Raw genomic sequence first — 23,647 nt, forward strand, 5'->3', positions numbered from 1 at the left:
ACTGACAGCTCTCTCTCTCTCTCTCTCTCTCTCTCTCTCTCTCTCTCTCTCTCTCTCTCACACACACACACACACACACTCTCTTTCTCCCTCTGTCTCTCTGATAGCTATACTGACAGCTCTCTCTCTCACACACACACTCTCTCTCTCACACACACACACTCTCTCTCTCTCACACACACACTCTCTCTCTCTCTCTCTCTCACTCTCTCTCTTTCTCCCTCTGTCACTTGCTCTCTGTCTCTCTCTCTCTCCCTCTGTCTCTCTGATAGCTGTACTGACAGCTCTCTCTCTCTCTCACACACACACACTCTCTCTCTCCTTCTTTTTGATAGCTGTACTGACAGTTCTCTCTCTCTCTTTCTCTCTCTCTCTCTCTCTGATAGCTGTACTGACAGCTCTCTCTCTCACACACACACTCTCTCTCTCCCTCTTTTTGATAGCTGTACTGACAGTTCTCTCTCTCTCTCTCTCGTTTCTCTCTCTCTCTCTCTCTCTCTCTGATAGCTGTACTGACAGCTCTCTCTCTCTCTCTCTCTCTCTCTCTCTCTCTCTCTCTCTGATAGCTGTACTGACAGCGCTCTCTCTCTCTCTCTCTCTCTCTCTCTCTCTCTCTCTCTCTCTCTCTCTCTCTCTCAGCTCTGTGTCTGTAGTAACAGGTGCAGAGCCATCGTTGTCTCTGGTTGCTGCAGGTCATTTGGTCAGTACAGTTTGGTGAGTACGCTTTCACTGTGATCTTCATGCTCTTTTATGAAAATCGAATGTATTAATATTGGGAGCAACAGTGCTCTGACTTTCCTGTTTGCTGCCTTTCACTCATTTTTCTGTAGTTATGTTTTTCTTTATATAGAACAGCCATATTTGTGGTTGTAAAACACTGTATAACATTAGAATGAAGTATTGAAGTATTGATTAGATGAAGCAGGTTTTGGATGATAACTGTAAATGCTGGTCTTTGTCTTTTGAGCAGAGCTTTGGATCTTTAACCCTTGTGTGGTGTTGATGTGTTTGTTACTCAGTGGTCTGTTGGACCCACTGCATTATTGTTTTTAGATCAATACAGCCATAACAATTAATGTAAAAATACCAGATGTTTAAAATATCACAAGTGTCCAGCATAGGGTTCTCCTTCAGCAGCTGTAGCCAGTCAGCAGCCTGTCCATGTTGTCCACCCTCACACACACACACACACACATATACAAACACATACACACACACACACACTAACAGCAGGCCATGTAGGAGGAGAACAGAGTGAAGGACACAGCACATCCACACTTTTACTCCCCGCGGGTTCAGCCCAACACCACATGTGGAATATAAATGTGTGGGGGGTGAACAGAGTGAAGACACTGAAAATGGGTTATTTTATATGTTCTTCACAGAAAATGAGCAAAAGCCAAGAATCTGAGGTTGAAATAGTAATAAATCATCATTTTTTCTTTTGGTTAACAGTGAAAATGGGTCCCACAGACCCTGAACACCACACAAGGGGTTAAAAAAAAACACTGACATACATAAAATCACTACTTATTAAACTTACCTAGTATGTTTTAGATAGCAGAAGGAGGATTAAAGAGCTGTTTATGTGGGCAGGAAGTGTGTATGTGCTCAAAAACCACTAACATTAGAACAAACACAAAAAAACATTAATACAGTAAGTAGTGATTTTATGTATGTTGGTGTTTTTGTTTAAGTATTTCCTCAACGAAGAACAGCATTTACAGTTACCATCCACAACCTGGTTCATCTAATCAATACTTCATTATATGAAATCTGCTGCTGCTGATAGATTTGAACAAATCCATTTATGAATAAGAGATTCTCTTTGCTTTTTACTGCTTTATTGTAATGTTATAAAGTGTTTACAACCAAAAACATAGCTATTGTCCAGATAAATAGCTATAACTACACTCTTAGCTAAAAGGGTTCTATAAAGTATCAAAAAAGGGTGAACCCTTTTTGGTGCTATATAGGACCCGTTTCAATAAGGTTCTACATAGAACCATCTACAGCACATTCCCCATCAATCTGAAGAATGCTTTCATAATGCAAAGAACCTGTTAATAAGGCAAAGTGTTCTTTGAGTGTTCATGGTTCTATATAGATCCATTTTCATTAATAAAGAACCCTTGAAGAACCATCATGTTTAAGTGTGTAGAACCTTTTCATGCCTAAATGGTTCTTTGCATGGTGAAATGGCTCTTCAGATTGATGGACAATGTGCTGTAGATGGTTGTGTATAGCACCTTTCTGAAAATGGTTCTATATAGCACCAAAGAAGGTTCTATTCTATACAAGCTTGGTGTCATAACAATAGAAGAACCCTTTTTGGTGCCACATAGAACCATTTTCAATAAGGTTCTACATAGATCCGTCTACAGCACATTCTCCATCAATCTGAAGAACGCTTTCATAATGCAAAGAACCTGTTAATAAGGCAAAGGGTTCTTTGATTGGTCATGGTTCTATATAGAACCATTTTGTTTACTAAAGAACTCTTGAAGAACCATCTTTTTTACGGGTGTAGAGAATAAGTTTTATTCAGCAGAAGAGCCGCAGAGGCACCAGGACTCTGTCGTCTGTCTGTGTGTGGAATGCTGTGACTCTGTGCTGAGCTGCTAGTGAGCAATGAGGGGTGAATGGAGGGTGAGTGACACTCGAAATCAAGAGGTAGGGTTTAAAATGAGGAATGGGATTAGGCCTAAGTCTTCTGTATGGTAATCATGCACCATTCTAACTTCTAACTAGTCCTTATCTGGAATTTTTAGTTTGGTCCATATTTTTTTGAGTGTGCATTTCTAAAACCAGATCAAATCATGTATCAAACCGTTTTGATATCAAATTGTATAATTTTAATTCAGCAGGATCAAATTTATGTAAAGTTGTGTAATCAAAAAAAAATTTATACTGTTCAAGGTGCATCTGAGGCATAACTATTTAAAATTTCATTCATTTAAACCAATCAGGGGAAGTTTTTCCTCATACTAAACTGAGATGGGCATGAATGGGTTAAAGCTGACTGTACAGGTATCTTTGAATATTTGCTTTACTGTGAAAATGTATGTTTGTCTTACATGGAAATGCTTTGGGACTGATTGCATATTTTTCCTTGTAACCATCATTTGAATTTGCAGATTAAAAATTCATATTTCTTGGTACAGTGAGTTGGTAACATGCATGGTACATGAGTTTCCCAAGTAAAACAAAATGAAAACATGAATTTCATGATGACTGAACCAGAAATAATCCAACATTACTGAAATTCTCATTACATTAACAAACTGTATATTACATACATTATTACATTATTATCTAGAACACTTTTATACATATTACAACATATAATGTGATGTGCATTTTCTCTCAGGACCTCACTCTTAAAAGATGGCTCTTTAAGGGTTCTTGTAGTGAAGATAAACGGTTCTGTATAGAACACTCAAAGAACCATTTGCATGCTTAAATGGTTCTGTGCATGGTGAAATCGTTCTTCAGATTGAGGGAGAATGTGCTGTATAAGGTTCTATAAAGCAACAACCCCAAAAAGTTGTTCTTCTATGGGTACAAGTTTGACATAATCATGCAAGCAGAACCCATTTTGGTGCTATATAGACTCTTAAAAAGAATGGTTATTCAAGGGTTCTTTAGTAAAGAAAATGGCTCTATATAGAACCACAAACACTCAAAGAATGGTTAAAGGGTTCTTTGCATCATGAAAAGAATTGATGGAGTATGTTTTATAAAGAACCTTTTTGAAAAACACCCAAAAGCGTTCTTCTATTGTTACAATGTCAAGCTTGTAACAACAGTTTTCTTTAGAACCCTTGAAGAACCATCATATTTAAGTGTGTAGAACCTTTTCATGCCTAAATGGTTCTTTGCATGGTGAAATTGATGGAGAATGTGTTGTATATGGTTCTATATAGCACCAAAGAAGGTTCTATTCTATACAAGCTTGGCATCGTAACAAAAGAAGAACCCTTTTTGGTGTCATATAGAACCATCTTCAATAAGGTTCTATATAGAGCCATCTACAGCACATTCTCCATCAATCTGAAGAACGCTTTCACAACACAAATAACCCTTTAATAAGGCAAAGGGTTATTTGAGTGTTCATGGTTCTATATAGATCCATTTTCTTTACTGAAGAACCCCTGAAGAATCATCATGTTTAAGTGTGTAGAACCATTTCATGCGTAAACGGTTCTTTGCATGGTTGATGGAGAATATGTTGTATATGGTTCTATATGTAGCACCTTTTTGAAGATGGTTCTATATGGCACCAAAAAGGGTTCTATTCTATACAAGCTTGGCATTGTAACAACAGAAGAACCATTTTTGGTACTATACAGAACCATATGTAGTTCTATACAGAACACATTCTCCACCAATCTGAAGAACGCTTTAAGCATGCAAGCGGTTCTCACGGTTCTGTATAGAACCATTTGTGTACCATCTGTTTTCAGAGTGCTGAGGAATGTTCCGTTTCAGTTCATACAGCTGTCAGTTCTACAGAGTCACGATGTTTTTTAGGGACGTTTTATTTGAATAAATAAATATCTGACTGAGTCACTCAAGATCAGCCTCGGTTCCATTTGACAGCGTCTTTGTTTGAAGTGAAGGAGGCTGAAGTGCGCAGACCAGGCCAGAACGTGGAACTTCTCCCTCCAGCAGCTGTGGACAGTTTCCACAAACACTCGAATAGCCCTCGTAATGACCGCAGCGATTTGGTTCTGAGGAACACGTTGACGCACTTTGAAGTCTCTTTATATCTGCGCTCTACAGTGTGCAGGTTTCCTGCTCTTTGGCCTGTTCAAACTTCAAAAGCTGACCTTTTGGCCCGAAGCTGCCGGTGGCACCTCTATTAAAGCGATAGTTTGGTAAAAAATCTAAATTGCTTCATTTTCTCTGTACCTCTCATGTCGTCGATCAACCGTGTCATGTTTGGTGCCTGAATTCTAGACTCTGTGGTTTCTGACACTGTTTGACTCACTGTTATCTATGAAAATGGACCAAAGTGTGTTGCGTAGCTAAAAACGGTAGCAGCAGCTGTTCTGCAGCCTCCACTTCAGTCCATGTTTATAGATTACAGTGAGTCATACTGAGTCAGAAACCGCATAATCAGGTCTATTAGAGACACTGAACAGCTCCACATGGTTTGGAATGACATCCAGGCTGGACAAAGAGCCCCAGCTTGTGTGAAAAAAACCCATTTTGAACAGAAGTTAGCCAGCTAGTGAGCTAGCTACCTAGCAAGCTAAAGTGTTGGTGTAGTGGCTAAAATTTAACACAAGGTCTAAGTTTAGTAGTGAAAATAAACTGTTTCAGTTAAAATGCCTGATGTAAATACTTAATTACCTTTGAAACTAATAGTGTTTTCTAGTCATGTGTTAGCTTAGGCTACTAGCTAAGGTGTTTAACCCTAATCCTCTTTATTTTTAAGACGTAATCAACACTAGTCAACATGGTTGGGGAAGTAGCTAAAGGGGAATTTAAAAATAAAATTCTGCATAATTCAGTGTGTGAGATTCAGTGTGTGAGAGAGATTCAGAGCAGTCTGGTTTGAAATGGTTCAGATTTCTTTACAGTGGTGGTGAAGGAACCAGGGGTCGCCACGACTACCCTGATAGCGAGCATATATCGGTCCGCTAGCTTAATAGGGTCGGCATCCAACTGACCACTGCTGCTCTGCCCTCGGACCGCCCAAATTACTGTCCTGCAAACAAACTCTAACTAGTTTTTAATCTTCTCAAACAGATTTTAAATACACAGAGACTTTTATTTTGGAAAATAAACTTAAAAAATAATGACTAGTCCTGATAAAAAATGATTTTATAGAAAATGTTGTTGCTGACTCTGTGCTGGATTAAAATTATTCACTAAACTAATTTACAAAGTGTAACTAAAGAAGGAAGGAAGGAAAACATTGGATTGTGAGTGGACAATGAGTGATGATAAGTGGGATTTTGTCTAATACTCTGCTGAATCACTGATGGGCCGCCCAGAAAACACTGAGCAAAATGCCAGTAGACCACCAGCTTTGCCATCAGCGGGCCAACAGTGGCCCACTATCCTCTTGCTACCAGGGACAATACATTTCCAGGACTATTTTGCCTTATCGTACTCACTATGTACCTCTCTGACATGAATGGATTGTTTTTTTTACCCCCGAATTTCATAATTTCCAGTTCGCCCTGTTAGCTGGGCTTCCGCCAGTCACACAGTGCTACCAAGCCGTTTACAAACTGCTGCTAAAGCCACATCATTGGAGCTTAACATGCTTGGAGGAGGACACTAACTGCTAATTCTGTAACATTAGCTAACAGATGTCCGTGTCGGCCAGCAGTGCTGAGTGATCCCTGATAGCAAGAGGACAGTGGGCCTCTGTTGGCCTACTGATGGCGAAGCTGGCGGTCCACTTGCGTTTTGCTGAGTGATTTCTGGGCGGCCCATCGGCGTTTAAGCACAGAATTAGACAAAATTCCACTAATCATCGCTCATTTTCCACTAACAGTGAAATGTATTTATTTTTCCTACCTTCCTTTCTTTAGTTATTTAGTTAGTCAACTTTAGTTAGTTTAGTTTCGTGAATTAGTTTAGTAACTATAGGGTGATTCAAAAACATTCATCTGATCTCAGTATCATTTATTTCCCTTGTAAATCATTACAGAACAATGCAGTAAACTGTAAAGGGTTTAAATGAGCATAAAGTTTATTATGTAATTGTACAAGGTCTCAGTCTGAACCTCCTCCAGCTGTACAGACAACATCAACACCATAGTCAAATTCATCCCATACTGGATTGAGCCTGTCGGGTGTCGCTGCACTCACGGCTCTTTCAGTGCGATTTTGGAGATCATCCAGTGTTGTGGAACCAACGCCGAATGCTCTGAGCTGTTGGAGCTTCACTGCCCACGAAAATCACACTGCACAGTTATGACGGATTCACTCTTATTGAAGTGGAGAACGCAGAACGCTTTCTGCTCAGGGGTCTCATCTCCTCTCAGACTGAAGGGAGCCATCTTCCACTGACAGTCAGAAACTCTATGACCCCCTCTTACAGTTAGATTGTGATTGGTTCCTAGATGCTGCACAATTGTAAAAATATGGCGCTTTGAAATCGGATGAATCTTTTTGAATCACCCTGTACTTTTAATATAGCAATCTAGCAAAATGTCAGCAACAACAATTATGCTGTCTTGGACTCCCAGTTACGGATGGCTGTGGCATCGCCGGCAATCGAACTTGCAGTCTCCCGGTGATAAGTCCAATCTGTTAGCAGAAAACTTATTCAAAGATAAGCTTGAGCTAACACATTATCTATAACTATCACAAAACAATGTCCTCAGACATCAGGCACCATTTCATGTAATAACTTTCTGTGAGGGAGCTTTTAGAGGTGGACGTCTGGTTCCTATCACTGTGAACAGTTCTGCTTTGATAATTTACTCTTGAATAGAGCATCAAAGCACTCTGAATGACTCTGTTTTCATCTTAATGATTTACATATGCAGAAATTAATATATTTGTTCAAAGGAACTGTTGCTTTAATGGCTGCAAAGCCAGCTGCACAAACTCTATTAGATTGTAGTTTTGCTGTCACACATGCAGAGGAGACGTTTATGTCTTAACTGTGGCTTTCCAATTGGACACGAGTCGTTTAGCAGACACGGTTTAGAACAGAAATCCTTAGTTAGTCTGACTCATACAAGCTTTTCTCCAGAAACCAAAGGTTTGAGATGTAATTGGCGCAAAGTGGACTGCTTTCATGTGATCACAGAGGCCTCACTGGTCAATTTTGCATAGGCGATTAAAAGCAGCTCGTGATAATAACTGACCTCCCTGTACGTGCTGGAGTTAGAGGAAGGCCTGAGGGCTAAAATGTGTGGTGCTGTGGTGCTGTGTGGGGGTCGAGGCTGAAGGCCTGAAGGAAATAACTTACTCTGCAGCCTTCAGAGCGTTCCATTCATGAGGATGTCATCAGCGTCAGGTGATTCAGCACAGCCGAGACCCCCCCGGCCCCACAGGAAGAGTCTCCACAGGCCTGCTCAGCTGACTGCCTGACTCGCACAGGTCAAAAAGCCCATATATTGTAGCTTCTCGTTTCACTTAAATCACTTTCTCTCTACTTTTAATAATAAACGCTCCCGTTATCCTGTTCGGGGCCTCTCTGGCTGCGTTCCCCAATTCGGAACTGCAAAGTTTCCGACTTCTGAGTGGAAAAACCCACCTAAGTGTCCAACTCATCATTTTGCAACTTCTCAAGGGCTCTGACTTCTGTGACACCATTTCAACACGGCAGCTCCCACAGAACATGAAGTAATACTGTATTTTAAGATGCTGAAGCAGCCGTTCGAGTTCCTCACCTCTTGTTCAGCTAAACTCTCAGAAAATTGGAAAATTGGATTTTGTGTAATATTTTTGGTTAAACTGTGTTCTTTCATGTCATCTTAAAGCTGCTTTAAAGGCCCTACATTGTATAAAAATGATTTTTCATCATTACTATTATTATTATTTCATCATTATTAAACGTTTGACATAGTATGTAAACATTTATAAAGATCCTATATGTACCGTTAATGTGCTAGTCCACCAAATGTCAGTAACAGCTACATATCTCTGTCTGATAGGGTTGATCAGTGTTAGCCTGATGTTAGCTTAGGCAAACGAGAGCCCTGCTAATGTTCTGGAGGTCTCGAAACTGCCTTCACTGGGTAACCAAAGCACAAGAGGTCTAGACATAAAGAGGTAGACTGCAAAAGTCAGTCATCAGTCAGTGAGTGTGTTTACATGTAGTTAATAATCTGATAACTGCAGAAAATCAGATCGTGTCAGTAACTGGCTCAGTGCGTTTACACTTAATAATCTGATAACTGCAGAAAATCAGATTGTGTCAGTAACTGGTTCAGTGCGTTTGCATGTAATAATCTGATAACTGCAGAAAATCAGATTGTGTCAGTAACTGGTTCAGTGTGTTTACACTTAATAATCTGATAACTGCAGAAAATCAGATTGTGTCAGTAACTGGTTCAGTGTGTTCACATGCATGTAATAATCTGATAACTGCAGAAAATCAGATTGTGTCAGTAACTGGCTCAGTGTGTTTACACTTAATAATCTGATAACTGCAGAAAATCAGATTGTGTCAGTAACTGGTTCAGTGCGTTTACACTTAATAATCTGATAACTGCAGAAAATCAGATTGTGTCAGTAACTGGTTCAGTGTGTTTACATGCAGGTAATAATCTGATAACTGCAGAAAATCGGATTGTGTCAGTAACTGGTTCAGTGTGTTTACACTGAGTAATCTGATAACTGCAGAAAATCAGATTGTGTCAGTAACTGGTTCAGTGCGTTTACACTTAATAATCTGATAACTGCAGAAAATCAGATTGTGTCAGTAACTGGCTCAGTGTGTTCACATGCATGTAATAATCTGATTACTGCAGAAAATCAGATTGTGTCAGTAACTGGCTCAGTGTGTTTACACTTAATAATCTGATAACTGCAGAAAATCAGATTGTGTCAGTAACTGGTTCAGTGCGTTTACACTTAATAATCTGATAACTGCAGAAAATCAGATTGTGTCAGTAACTGGTTCAGTGTGTTTACATGCATGTATTAATCTGATAACTGCAGAAAATCAGATTGTGTCAGTAACTGGTTCAGTGTGTTTACACTTAATAATCTGATAACTGCAGAAAATCAGATTGTGTCAGTAACTGGCTCAGTGTGTTTACACTTAATAATCTGATAACTGCAGAAAATCAGATTGTGTCAGTAACTGGCTCAGTGTGTTTACACTTAATAATCTGATAACTGCAGAAAATCAGATTGTGTCAGTAACTGGTTCAGTGCGTTTACACTTAATAATCTGATAACTGCAGAAAATCAGATTGTGTCAGTAACTGGTTCAGTGTGTTTACATGCATGTATTAATCTGATAACTGCAGAAAATCAGATTGTGTCAGTAACTGGTTCGGTGTGTTTTCATGCTCTTGGGTAATCAGATAATGGGGATACTCCAGGTTTACAGGCAGTAGTCAGGCAGTAATCGGATTTCTGCTTTGCAACCAGCCAATAAACTCACAGAAGAAGGGGTGGCGCAAACTTTATGCTGTGGCTTTTTTTAACATCGCGCTGCTTTACCTGAAAATATGAACATACATCATCTAGAAGATGAAGAATATTCAAATCCTTTATTTCGTCGAGTGTGTGGTCGGTTTCAGCTTCGCTCCAAAAGCGTTTTGTAGGCGTTTTGTGGGTTCTGTGCTAAACGCTGCTTGCTGTTACCAGGACAGCGCTCTGTTTTCAGGCTGAGAGAAACGAAAGAAATCAGAGTAAGAGTTCACATGCACTGAAAAACCCCATTACTGAGCTCACATCCAGCTCTCTTTATCAGATTTCTTTATCAGCTTTCTAGGCCTTAATCAGATCTAAGAAATCAGATTATGCTGTTTACACAAAGAATAATCAGAAAACTGCAGAAATCTGATTATGACTGGATTATAGGGTGCATGTAAATGCACTCAGTGTCCGCTGTTAATCATGAACAGTTCTCATCGTTCACCTAACTGTCTGCCTGTGACTGATTTTCCTGTTTATTCTCGCTATCTAAAGATTTCTCCTTAATACTGAAACATTAATGCCAGTTTTGGCCCATTAAAGAGCAAATCATGTTGATTACATTAATAAAAGTGCTGGAAATGTATAAATGTGTTTATTTAGCCCACAAAGCGTTAGCTGAGAAAAACAGGCTAAAAAAATCGGCCAAAAAAATCATCCATCAGCTAATTTACAAAGAAATCGGGATCCAAAGAAACCATAAAAATCATGATCGGTGCCCTACTTTCCAGGCACAGCTCTGTGTTTAGGAAAAACTGGAATATAGTTGTGAAAAATGAAAACCAAAGTAAAAGTCTCTCTGATTTCTCCTCCATCTTCACAGCACACATTTCAGTTTGAATTGTGATGCATGACAAAACACACTGCAGCACACTTCAACGATCTAATTGGCTGCTGCCCAGCAAACCCGCTTCTCATTTGTATGAAATTGAGAAATGCTCTCTGTCTCTCTCTTGCTTCACTTTACCACAGAACAAACGCAGCGTCATTGCTGTAAACAAAGGACTGGCACTTGTTTCTCCTGCTGTCTCAAGCTCTTCACTGCATGAGTGGATGGTATTCATTCATTAGAAGCGAGGATATGCAAATTTCTCACACATAGTGGGTGTATTCTAAATAAAAACCCAGAATCTACGTCACAACTGGGGAAATTTCTCAGCTTCTTGTTAATAACCGCTTGTGGTTTCTCACCAGTGACCACAAGGAAAGGGTGCCTTGCACGCGCTTCACATTTCAGCCACACTTTCTGTTCTTCTAAGAGTGCAGAAAGCAAAGAAAGCAGTTTGATCCAGATATTTTCAGGATATGATTCCTCTATAGAGGCTTATATGTGTCTGCCAGGCAGAGCAGCAATTTCTTTTTTCAATAACGAATAGGTACTTGAAGGGGAATTCCACTAATTTTTCTAAATTTCTGCATAAATAAACGGTTCAAATGTAAAGAGAGTGGGTCAGAATTGTTCACAGTGGTGGTGATAGGAACCAGATGTCCACCTCTAAAAGCCCCCTCACAGAAAGTTACTACATGACATGGTTATGAATTCACTACCTGATGGCTGAGACACTGTTTTATGATAGTTTTGTGGTCTGAAATGTATTTTAATCCATTTATTTTTATCTATTCATGGAGGAGGGATACATGCAGGGCGCTCTGAGGCAAAATAGTCCCAAAAAAAAGTTATTTCTTTAGAATTACCATTATATTTCCATGATCAACGTACCATATAAACTCAGAAGACTCGTGTAGGTTCACTGGTGGTTTTAGATAGTAAATAAAATGTCTATATTTGTGTTGTAGTCATTGTGATGTCTGGTTCCTATCACCAACACTGTAAAAAGTTCTGGGTTGGGAAGTTTCCCTAGGACAAAGCATTTCATGTCAAACCACTCTGAACGACTTTGTCTACATGTTAAAGTTTGAATTATGTAGAAATTTTGAAAAATGGGTGGAATTCCCCTTCACCTGGTTTATAACTGGATAATAACCTTTATAACAGGCTGATAATTGTGGCATTGAGGCAAAGCAGCGGTGTTAGTTAATCTATTGTGAAACAGCTTTGGAACTACACTCTTAAAAAGATGGTTCTTTAAGGGTTCTTTAGTAAAGGTAATGGTTCTATATCGAACCATGAACATTCAAAGAACCATGTGCATGCTTAAAGGGTTCTTTGCATGGTGAAAGCGTTCTTCAGATTGATGGAGAATGTATCGTATGTGGTTCTATATAGCACCTTTTTGAAAAGGGTTCTACATAACACCAAAAAAGGTTCTTCTATTGTTATGACATCAAGCTTGTACCAATAGAGCAACCCTTTTTGGTGCCATATAGCAACCTGTTCAAAAAGATTCTGTATAGAACCACCAGCACATTCCCCATCAGTCTGAAGAACCCTTTGACAATACAAAGAACCCTTTAATCATGCAAAAGGTTCTTTGAGTGTTCATGGTTCTATATAGAACTATTTTCTTTACTAAAGAACCCTTGAAGAACCATGTTTAAGTGTGTAGGACCATTTCAGGCTTAAAAGGTTCTGGGGAAATGGTTCTTCAAATTGATGGAGAATGTGTTGCATATAGTGCCCTGCGATGGACAGGCGGCCTGTCCAGGGTGTTTCCTGTCTTCCGGCCAATGACTGCTGGGATAGGCTCCAGCACATGTGTGTGTGTGTGTATATGTGTTGCATATGGTTCTGAATAGCACCTTTGTGAAAAGGGTTCTATTCTATACAAGCTTGGCCTCGTAACAATAGAAGAACCCTCTTTGGTGCCATATAGAACCATTTTCAATATAGTTCTGCACAGAACCATATACAACACACTCTCCATCATATTTGTACATGGTTCTACATAATAAACATTATATATAAACACCTATAAACATTGTTCTGTTTAAACCCAAAAAAGGGTTCTTCTATTGTTACGATGTCAAACTTGTAGAATAGAGGAACGCTTTTGGTGCTATATAGAACCATTTTCATATACAGCACGTTCTCCTTCAATCTGAAGAACCATTTCACCTTGCAAAGAACCATTTGAGCATGAAATGGTTTTTACAGAACTCGTGGTTCTAAACAGAGCCATTCCCTTTACTAGAGAACCGCATATAATCTTTGTGTTATGCTTGTTTTTGAGAAACGTCTCAACAGTCTCTACTACTTTTTGTCAGATGTTGCAACAGAAAGGGGAAAAGCGACGAGGGAAGAAATGAATTTGTGACAAACACAAAAACATCTTGAATTCGTGCTGAAACCTGATCCAGCTGTGAGCTTCTGTTGCTCACCGTCTTCTCCCCAGCAGAGAAATCAACTGACCCAACCACTCGAGTGGAAGGAGTAAAATAGGGGTGTCACAGAAATATGTCCGCTGCTTTATTGTAGCGCTGACAATATAACTAAGGACTGAAATGCATAGTAGCTGATTATCCAAAGTAATATTAATATTTACAGAGTTTAACTGTGTGTTCCCTGTTTTAGTAAGTAGTTAATATTTTGTTTGTCAAACAGGTCCCCCCTCCTTCACTAAATAATGGACCGATCCGAGGCCGAATCCTCAGCACATTCACTCAGCGAGTGAAACGTTGCTCGAGCAGGGGGTTGTGGACATTTCGTGAGGGGGAAAAAGTCCAAATATACGAAAAGTGCAGCTCAAAAACGTCTAATTTTAGTTTAAATTCAACCCAGGTGCCTCTTAAGTTTATGAAAAGTGACTTCGGCAGTGATGGAGCGAGTCTGCTTCGGTTTAGTTTGTGAAAGATCCGAGTGGAATAAGCCGGTCTCCTGAGGCGGGACGCTCAACGTCTTCTTGGGGTCAGTTTTTCACTTTTTATTTGTGAAATGGCAGCTAATTTCGCTAAAGTCTGATTTTTGAGAGCTGTGTGCTGTTAGAGGAACTTGAGCAAAGTTCCTCGTCCTCACAGCTGATCTGTGACGAAGCTGAAGTCTTGTTCGCCAGCTTCTTGTTCGAATTTTCCCGTTCCACCTTAAATCGTGCAGCTGTAACGTTCTGGCGCCTGAGGCGTTATAATGACTGCTGCGCGATTTAAGGTGGAACGGGAAAATTCGAGGAAGAAGCTGGCGAAAAAGAAGCTGGAATCAGTTTAGTTGATCTGTGGAGTTACAGAAAAGTACTAAACGGCATGGAAACATGCACTAGATGGATTTACTGCTGTAAACCTCTAAGTAATGAATATTAATCAGCAGGTTGTATTTTAACCTTCGTAGATAGGAAGCAGAAGCAGAGTCTGACCAAGCTGACCAAGGACAGGCTCAGTGGCCACTGTACAGGTCAAAAAAGGGTAAATATAAAAATCCTGCAAACAGTGCACTGCAGAAGTGAGGTCCACAGAGAAATTTGGAAAAACATTGACATTTTCTTCCATAAAAGTAGCCAACAGTGCTCTTCTAGTTAACAATAACACTTTATCTTGGATTACACAGCTGCTGTATCTGGAAAAATGGACGAAAATGAGCTGCCCAACTCATCTAGTGCCATTTAGGTTGGGTTTAGATGGTTTATTTTCTTTTTTATTTGTTTTTTACTCTGTATATTTGCTTTAGGCGCATGCATGCATAAATTATTTTGTGCACACATGGAGTATATACACAGTATTAACATGGACACCTAACACAACAAAAGATTAAACAAAAAAACAAACAGAAAACTCACATTTATTAGGTTTTTGTTCTTCTACCTGTCTTAGCAAATGCAAGCAAAGCCCAGCCGTGCCAGGAAAGTTCACACTCGCCCATTTACATAACCCAGTGACACACTTCTATCACACTGCATATGTTGAAAATATTTTAATTCCTTGCAGTTTCCTGAGCGCTGCCGCATGCGTGTCACTGCATGCGAAATATTTCAATGAATTTGAGAAACTGCAGGAAGTGGTTGAATGAGAATGTCTAACAAAACCTTATTTTTTCGCAGGGGCCACTATCCTCTTATAATAAGCTCACACAAATGACTCATACAGATACCTGACGAGGTGAATCAGGTGTGGTAACGCAGGAAAAAGCCCCAAAAAACCTGCAGCCTCCTCCATCATTAACAGAATAGTTTGGTGAAATATCGTATTCACCCACCCCAAATGCAGTCAAGACACATCTGGCGTCTTTACTATAGTATTGTGCTGAGCTACAAGGCTAATGTGGCTCACACATAATGAATGCACCAGTTAGCACAGTGCCAAAGTCATAACACACCTGCCTTGAAATCTCTGATAGACTTGATTGTGTGGTTTCTGACACTGTATGACTCACTGTTATCTATAAACCTGGACTCAGTATTCAAACAGAGTTCAGGCCGCTTCTGTTTCCAGCTTTGCATGAGCTTTTAGCTCATGTTGATAGATAACAGCGTGTCACACAGTGCCAGAAACCACTTAATCAGGTCCGTTTGAGATTGCTTTAGGGGAATTCCACCCAAATATCCTCAGAATGAAATCATTAAGATGTAGACAGAGCCATTCAGAGTGGTCTGATGTGAAATGCACCATTCTAGATAGACTCACCAAGCGTGTTCACGTGTGGTGGTGATAGGAACCAGACGTCTGAAGAGCTTAATGCCTCGAAGTTCCCTCAGATGATGTTAATACATGAAATGTTGGTGAAGATGCTTCCAGATGTGAACAAGTTAAGAAGGCCTAAATTTTTTAAACTCGTTAATGGCGACGAGGTGGATGCGAAGTGTTCCCCAGAGAAAACGTTTATTTTTTCAGGTTTATGACTATTTTATCATCATCAGTGTTCAATGTAAAAGCTCAGAAGTTTCGCTGGTGGTTTTGGGTAGTAAATAAAATGTCTATTTGTGTTGTAGTCATGGCGACCCCTGGTTCCTATCACCAACACTGTAAAGACATCCGAACCATTTCACACCAAACCACTCTGAATGACAGCGTTAATGATTGAGTTGCGAACAGCCGGTCTTCTTTCTTTAACAACTCAACACTGTTGTAGGCAGACGTTCGGTTCCCACAGTGATAGCTGATGTAGCTAGCTAACAGCGTAGTTATTTAGTGCACAACTGAAGAAGTCAGCATCGCACACTAAAGATATCTTGGCTGCATCTACATTTGGCGGAGGGGAAGACATTGTGCAAATTTGATTTTTTGCCAGACTGTCACTTTAAACCAAGTTTCTGAGTACAGTCTGTTTAATCTGGGCATGAATCCTTTGTTCATTTGTAGATGTGGTCAGAAACGGGTCGCAGTGTCCTGCACGTTCAGGGCTAAGCTGGCAGTGTGTCAGCAGAGTTCTCGCACAGGCTCTTGAGGGTCATCTGTTTCCTCTAAAACATCCTCTGATGCCCCCCCCCCGGGTGCTGTGTGGTACAGTAATGCTAATGCATCCCGACAGCAGGAATGTGTGGGCTGTAGATGTGCACACCCACCTGTGAAGACGTGCTGAGCGCTGTGTGTGTTTTTAATCAGTACCAGAGTTCAGTTGTACATTAGCAGGAATGTATATTGTGTATACAGTGAAGAGAGACCACCCTTTCGTTTATTTAATATCCAATTAAAACAGCCTCTAAGTACAAGTTCCTCATTTCTCAGTGGCAGAAAACAAAAGAGCAAATGACACAAAGGCCTCAACAGCTAAATATAATACAGATGGTGTTGAGGTCTGGACTCTGGGGTGGTCGGTCCGTCGTTCAGCTTCTTTGTTTGATGTGTCCGTCTCCTTTTCTCAGTGAGGTTCTTCTTGAACAGCTACACATCCTTTCAGACCCACAGCGCTGAGTCGTCTTCTCACAGTGGAAGGATGGACAGAAACACCTGTGGATGTTTTCAGATCTGAAGCAGCTTGATTTTCTCCTCTCTCTCAAAGATGAAAGCTTTAAGTGCTGTTTATCTGATGGGGGCAGTTTTGGGGTCGACCAGGTCTTCCAGGTGGTTGTTAGGAGTCTCGTTTTCTTTGTAGCTTTTAATCAGTTTTTGAACTCCAGTTTCACTTATTTCTCTCCTTCCTTACGCAAGTGGATTATCTTATATCTAATCTCCTCCAGAACTTGTGCTTAATGGCCTTTTTGGACTGGATATTAAATAAATGAAGGGGGGTCTCTGACTTCTGCACAGTACTGTGTGTCTAAAACTCTCCTGATCCTCCAGAGTTTCTTCTGAAATGAATGGTGTTAATAGTGAGTTTGCGCTGCAGTAACAGCCTCTACTCTTCTGGGAAGGCTTCTAGATGTTGAACATTGCTGTGAGGATTTGATTGAGCATTAGTGAGGTCAGGTACTGATGTTGGATGGTCAGTTCTGTATCTCCAACTCATCCCAAATGTACTGGATGGAGCTCCATCACTCCAGGATGCAGTTCCACTGCTCCACAGCCCAATGCTGGGGGGCTTTATACCCCTCTAGCCCACGCTGGGCACTGGACCTAGTGACCTCAGGCTCATATGTGGGTTCTCCAGAGCTCCATTCTATTGGTCAGTGCTTTTCTATAGTGATTACACGAGCTGTGTGAACACTGGTACAGCTGAATTCACTCGTCCCGAGGACTGTTATGGATAGCTTACAGATACGGACGAAACGCGGGACCACCGGAAGCCGTGAGGGGGCAGTGTAGGTAATAATTCATGCAAGACATGAAGACAGTTTCTCTCAGTGGTAATATAAGTGAAAAGAATTCTCTGACCTCACAGAGACCACAGTCTACAACGCTGCCTCTTTCGTCTCTTTCGTAGTTGGTACATAGTTTGTTGTCAGAAACGTTTTACTCTGGTCTGCCCTCTAGTGGATGTACTGCTTAACAAGTTACCATTTTGGAGATACGATGTTTTATTCCAGCAACAGCGAAATATGAAACATATGAATCAATATAAAATCTTTATAGTAGAAATCTGAGCTGCAGCCTCTGAAATCTGATATGTGAGTCTACAGTAAATGCAGATGGTGTGGTGTGTGTGTGTGTGGTGTCTGTGTGTGTGTGTGTGGTGTCTGTGTGTGTGTGTGTGGTGTCTGTGTGTGTGTGTGTGTGTGGTGTCTGTGTGTGTGTGTGTGTGTGTGTGGTGTGTGTGTGTGTGTGGTGTGTGTGTGTGTGTGTGTGTGTGTGTGGTGTGTGTGTGTGTGTGTGTGGTGTGTGTGTGTGTGTGTGTGTGGTGTCTGTGTGGTGTCTGTGTGTGTGTGTGTGTGTGGTGTCTGTGTGGTGTCTGTGTGTGTGTGTGTGTGTGGTGTCTGTGTGGTGTCTGTGTGTGTGTGTGTGTGTGTGTGTGTGTGTGTGTGTGTGTGGTGTGTGTGTGTGTGTGTGTGTGTGTGTGTGTGTGGTGTGTGTGGTGTGTGTGTGTGGTGTGTGTGTGTGTGTGTGTGTGTGTGTGTGTGGTGTGTGTGTGTGTGTGTGTGTGTGTGTGTGTGTGTGTGTGTGTGTGTGTGTGTGTTGTGTGTGTGTGTGTGTGTGTGTGTGTGTGTCTGTGTGGTGTGTGGGTGTGTGTGCGTGTGTTTGTGTGTGTGTGTGTGTGTGTCTGTGTGGTGTGTGGGTGTGTGTGCGTGTGTTTGTGGGTGTGTGTGGTGTGTGTGTGTGTGTGTGTGTGTGTGTGTGTGTGTGTGTGTGTGTGTGTGGTGTGTGTGTGTGTGTGTGTGTGGTGTGTGTGTGTGTGTGTGTGTGTGTGTAGGTAAACATACATATGTAAACCATATGGGACATATTATTAGATATAATGTGTGATATACATGTTATAGATATAAAGACATATGGCTGCTCTCAGAAAGCTTTCTGTCTCCATTTTTGTTGTTTTTATTATTATTTTTTTTTAAAATACAGAATTTGACAAAACCAGCTGCAGTTAAAAATGTGTTGAAATTCCAGGATGAACAGAGTTGTAGAAATGCTCCAGAATAAATGGGGGAAAAATTGTTCCATTAACTTACATTAAAAGAATATTTTATCTCCTGTGAAGTTACAATTTTGGAGATATGAGGTTTTGTTTCAACAACGATTTTATACATGTAATACATGAGACGTATGTTTTTATATATGTTATTTTATTTATAATATATATATATATATATATATATATATATTACATATATAATCCATATTTATGACTCTGCGTCCTGACCTAGCGAATTAAACCTCTTTATGTTTGTGTGTGTTTACAGGACGTGGAGGTGGCCTGTGTGAGAAATGGGTCCTGTCCCTCCGTCTCTCTCACTCTTCATGCGGCTGCTCTGTCTGACCGCTCTGTGGTCCAGCCCACACGCTCAGGAGCTCAGGTCCACCAGGTGGCCGCTCTATTCCCAGAAGCCTTTTCTGCTGGCCTGGAACGCTCCCACCGAAGATTGCACCCCGCGGTATGGCGTCCGCTTACAGCTGGACCAGTTCCAGATCGTGGCGTCTCCGAACGAAGGCTTCGTCAGACAGAACCTGACCATCTTCTACAAGGACCGCCTGGGTCTGTACCCGTATTACAAACAGGACGGGACGCCTGTGAACGGCGGCCTGCCGCAGTTGGCCAGCCTCGCAGAGCACCTGGACAAAATGCCAAAAGGCATCGAGAAGTACATCAGAGAGAGGAGTGCGAAGGGGCTGGCTGTCCTGGACTGGGAGGAGTGGAGACCCCTCTGGATCCGGAACTGGGACGCCAAAAACATCTACAGGAACAAATCCCGACAGCTGACCTCAGAGAAAAACCCCAGCTGGACGCCAGATCACGTGGCCAAAGTGGCGCAGCAGGAGTTCGAGCTGTCCGCCCGCAGGTGAGGCTGGGTGATTTTTACAGTTACCCAAAAATAAATTAATTTTACTATATTACAGTTTCATTCCATCAAAACGAGTTCAGACAACTTTTATAGACTTTTTTACTTTAGCATAAAATGCATTTGCGTATTTTTAGTTTTTAATTTAAACACCAGCGACTGTTCAGCTAAAAATTCAAGTTGAACCAGCTTTTCCTCTTATACTATTAGAAATAAAGGTTCTGTGCAGGTACATGTTTCATTCATCAAGGTACAAACAGTGTAAATGTTCCCTCAAAGGTACAACAGTGGTTTTAAGGTCTGATTGTGAACCTTAAATAAGTTTTTCCAGGTGAAAAGTTCGTATTTGTATCTTTTCATAACCGAATGTTTTAAAACAGAACAGTAAAATAAAAGCCTGGAGACGAGACGGGGTGTGTGGAGTCAGTACAGCTTAGAACATATCATTTCAGTGGATTATGGTTCAGTTATGTTCCCTGACTAAAGGTACTGAGATGGACCCTTGAGGGTTCCACCCCAGTGACAAGAGGGGAACCGCCCCAGTGACAGTTTACTACCTTTATTTCTGAGAGTGAACCCCAAGTGGAGCTGATAAGTCAAGACATTTTTCGGTGTCTGCTTCTTTGGCTTTGCACTGGGGCTAATGTAGCTCAATGTAGCTCTAATGTAGCTCTAATGTAGCTCTTAGAGTAATGGAACGTTATATCCCACCTATTAGCATCATGCAGACTGCTAGGTTTGAGCTGAGTCATAGTAGCATTGTTCAGTACAATAGTTTCCGTATTTCATGACTGTCAGTCAGGTTGGACAATTTAAATGTCTGAAAAAAGTGCCATCTGTAGCCTTGAGATGGACAAAAGTCATATAGTTGTTTTTTCAATGTTTTCTTTTTTATTTTAATGTATAATATTAGTCCATGTCCTGAATCAGCCCTGATACGCTTTAGAACATTCTGTTGCAGGTAGATCTTTTTTGTTATTGTGTTTATTAAACTGATTAAGCCGAGCAGCAGACTTCTGATGAACAGTGGCTTTAAGTCTGAATTACATCATCATAATGATTACGTCATTAATAACAAAAAAAAGACACAACAGTAACCTTTAGGCTCGTTTCCATATTAAAGCTTTAGACATTTTAGTATTATTAACTTGAAGTGATTTATAGCCTGTAAACACAACAAGACTTTAACAAAACAGACCAATCCATACTACAAATTTTATTAACAAGGAGTGATGTATAGCCTATAAACAGGAAATGTATCAAACCTACAGCAAGGCCTACCAAACCATACCAAGAACTATCAGATTTACCAAGAACTATCAGGTTAACCAAAAACTATCAAACCATACCAAGAACTATCAGATTTACCAAAAACTACCAAACCATACCAAGAACCATCAGATTTATCAAGAACTGCCAAACCATACCAAGAACCATCAGACCCCCCCCCCTTTACCAAGAACTATCAGACCCCCCCCCCTTTACCAAGAACCATCAGATTTACCAAGAACTACCAAACCATACCAAGAACTATCAGATTTACCAAGAACTATCAGATTTACCAAGAACTACCAAACCATACCAAGAACTATCAGATTTACCAAGAACTACCAAACCATACCAAGAACCATCAGGTTAACCAAAAACTACCAAACCATACCAAGAACCATCAGGTTAACCAAAAACTACCAAACCATACCAAGAACCATCAGATTTACCAAGAACTACCAAACCATACCAAGAACCATCAGATTTACCAAGAACTACCAAACCATACCAAGAACCATCAGATTTACCAAGAACTACTAAACCATACCAAGAACCATCAGATTTACCAAGAACTACCAAACCATACCAAGAACCATCAGATTTACCAAGAACTACCAAACCATACCAAGGCCTACCAAACCATACCAAGAACTATCAGATTTACCAAGAACTACCAAACCATACCAAGAACTATCAAACCATACCAAGAACTATCAGATTTACCAAGAACCATCAGATTTACCAAAAACTACCAAACCATACCAAGAACCATCAGATTTACCAAGAACTATCAGGTTAACCAAAAACTATCAAACCATACCAAGAACTATCAGATTTACCAAGAACTACCAAACCATACCAAGAACTATCAAACCATACCAAGAACTATCAGATTTACCAAGAACTATCAGATTTACCAAAAACTACCAAACCATACCAAGAACCATCAGATTTACCAAAAACTATCAAACCATACCAAGAACTATCAGATTTACCAAAAACTACCAAACCATACCAAGAACCATCAGATTTACCAAGAACTGCCAAATCATACCAAGAACCATCAGATTTACCAAAAACTACCAAACCATACCAAGAACCATCAGATTTACCAAGAACTGCCAAACCATACCAAGAACCATCAGATTTACCAAGAACTACCAAACCATACCAAGAACCATCAGATTTACCAAGAACTGCCAAACCATACCAAGAATTACCAAACCATACTTAGAATTACCATAACGTACCAGAAGCTACCGTACTACAACAAGAACTACCGAACCATCCCAAGAACTCAAATTTACTAAACCCCAGCAAACCAAACGAAGAACTACAGAAACTATTAACCGTACAATGAACTACCAAGAATTACCAGACCACACCAAATGCAACGTTTTGAAAAAATCACAACCCCTAGAATTTATTAAGTGCTTCAGGAAAAAAAGCCATAGTGGGTGTGTCCGTGGCATAAGCCACGTCCCCTCGGTCTCCCCCTTTACTCTGATAGGCTGCACCCAGGTGCTTAGTTTTGATCAGTGAAAGTGATTTTTCACAGAAGATGATAAATGAGAGACGTTCTGAAGAGAGTGAGGCGTATATCAGACGTACAGCTGTGCATCCACACTCACTAGATCAGTGTGTTTTTAAAACATCAATATCACCCTTACGGGACTCCGCACTGTTACGTTTTCATGAAAGCGATCTCCTCCCTGCAGGTTCATGTCCGAGACGCTGCGTCAGGCGAAGAGTCTTCGTCCTCAGCAGCTCTGGGGTTTTTACCTGTTCCCCGACTGCTACAACCACAACTACCACAACAGCCAGGACAACTACACGGGCCGCTGCCCGGACGTGGAGGTGACCCGCAACGACCAGCTGATGTGGCTGTGGACGGAGAGCACGGCTCTCTATCCCTCCATCTACATGAGCCGGATACTGAAGGACCAGACCAGCAGGAGGCAGTTCGTGAGGAACCGGGTCAGAGAGGGGATGAGGCTGGCGTCTGTCGGGAACGGAACCGCTCGGCCCGTGTTCGTGTACACGCGGCCCACGTACTCTAACGAAGTCATACCACTAACGGAGGTGAGAAAGAACACTCACGTAATTCACACACACACACACACACACACACACACACACACACACACACACACACACACACACCTAATTGTTAGGCATGATCCTCATAACAATTTGAGTGAAAAGTAGAATTTCAGAATTTCTTAAGATTTGGTGGTGTGTCCTGCTGTTGCTTCAGTGACACACTCTTAGCAAAAAGGGTTCTAGATAGTACCAAATAAGGATTCTTTGGCTTGTAACAATGGTGGAACCCCTTTTTTGGTGCTATATAGAACCCTTTTCAAAAAGGTTCTATATAGAACCATCTACAGCACATTCTCTACCAATCTGAAGAACCTTTTCATGATGCGAAGAACCCTTCAATCTTGCAAAGAGTTCTTTGAGTGTTCATGGGTCTATATAGAACCATTCTCTCACTAAAGGACCCTTGAAGAACCATGTTTTTTAAGAGTGCAGCGTGCGCTCCTCAAGCTGCATGAACT

General features: G+C 40.8%; 1 protein-coding gene across 3 annotated transcripts in view; it reads left to right on the forward strand.

Moving 5' to 3' along the window:
- The first annotated feature begins 641 nt into the window (after positions 1 to 641).
- hyal2b (hyaluronidase 2b) overlaps positions 642 to 23,647 on the forward strand; it is a 35,899-nt gene continuing 12,893 nt past the window's right edge. The window contains exons 1-4 of one of the 3 annotated variants that reach the window (XM_036559719.1): positions 13,674 to 13,930; positions 14,345 to 14,418; positions 19,221 to 19,817; positions 22,805 to 23,168. In XM_036559719.1, the coding sequence (XP_036415612.1) occupies positions 19,246 to 19,817; positions 22,805 to 23,168 (936 nt within the window). In that variant the 5' untranslated portion in view covers positions 13,674 to 13,930; positions 14,345 to 14,418; positions 19,221 to 19,245. Of the gene's footprint in view, positions 715 to 13,673; positions 13,931 to 14,344; positions 14,419 to 19,220; positions 19,818 to 22,804; positions 23,169 to 23,647 lie in introns of those variants that run through there. The other 2 variants (XM_036559720.1, XM_036559718.1) reach the window with 2 other exon arrangements.

The sequence above is a fragment of the Colossoma macropomum genome, unplaced genomic scaffold (genome assembly GCF_904425465.1).
Source record: "Colossoma macropomum unplaced genomic scaffold, Colossoma_macropomum, whole genome shotgun sequence".
In the NCBI taxonomy this organism is placed as follows: domain Eukaryota; kingdom Metazoa; phylum Chordata; class Actinopteri; order Characiformes; family Serrasalmidae; genus Colossoma; species Colossoma macropomum.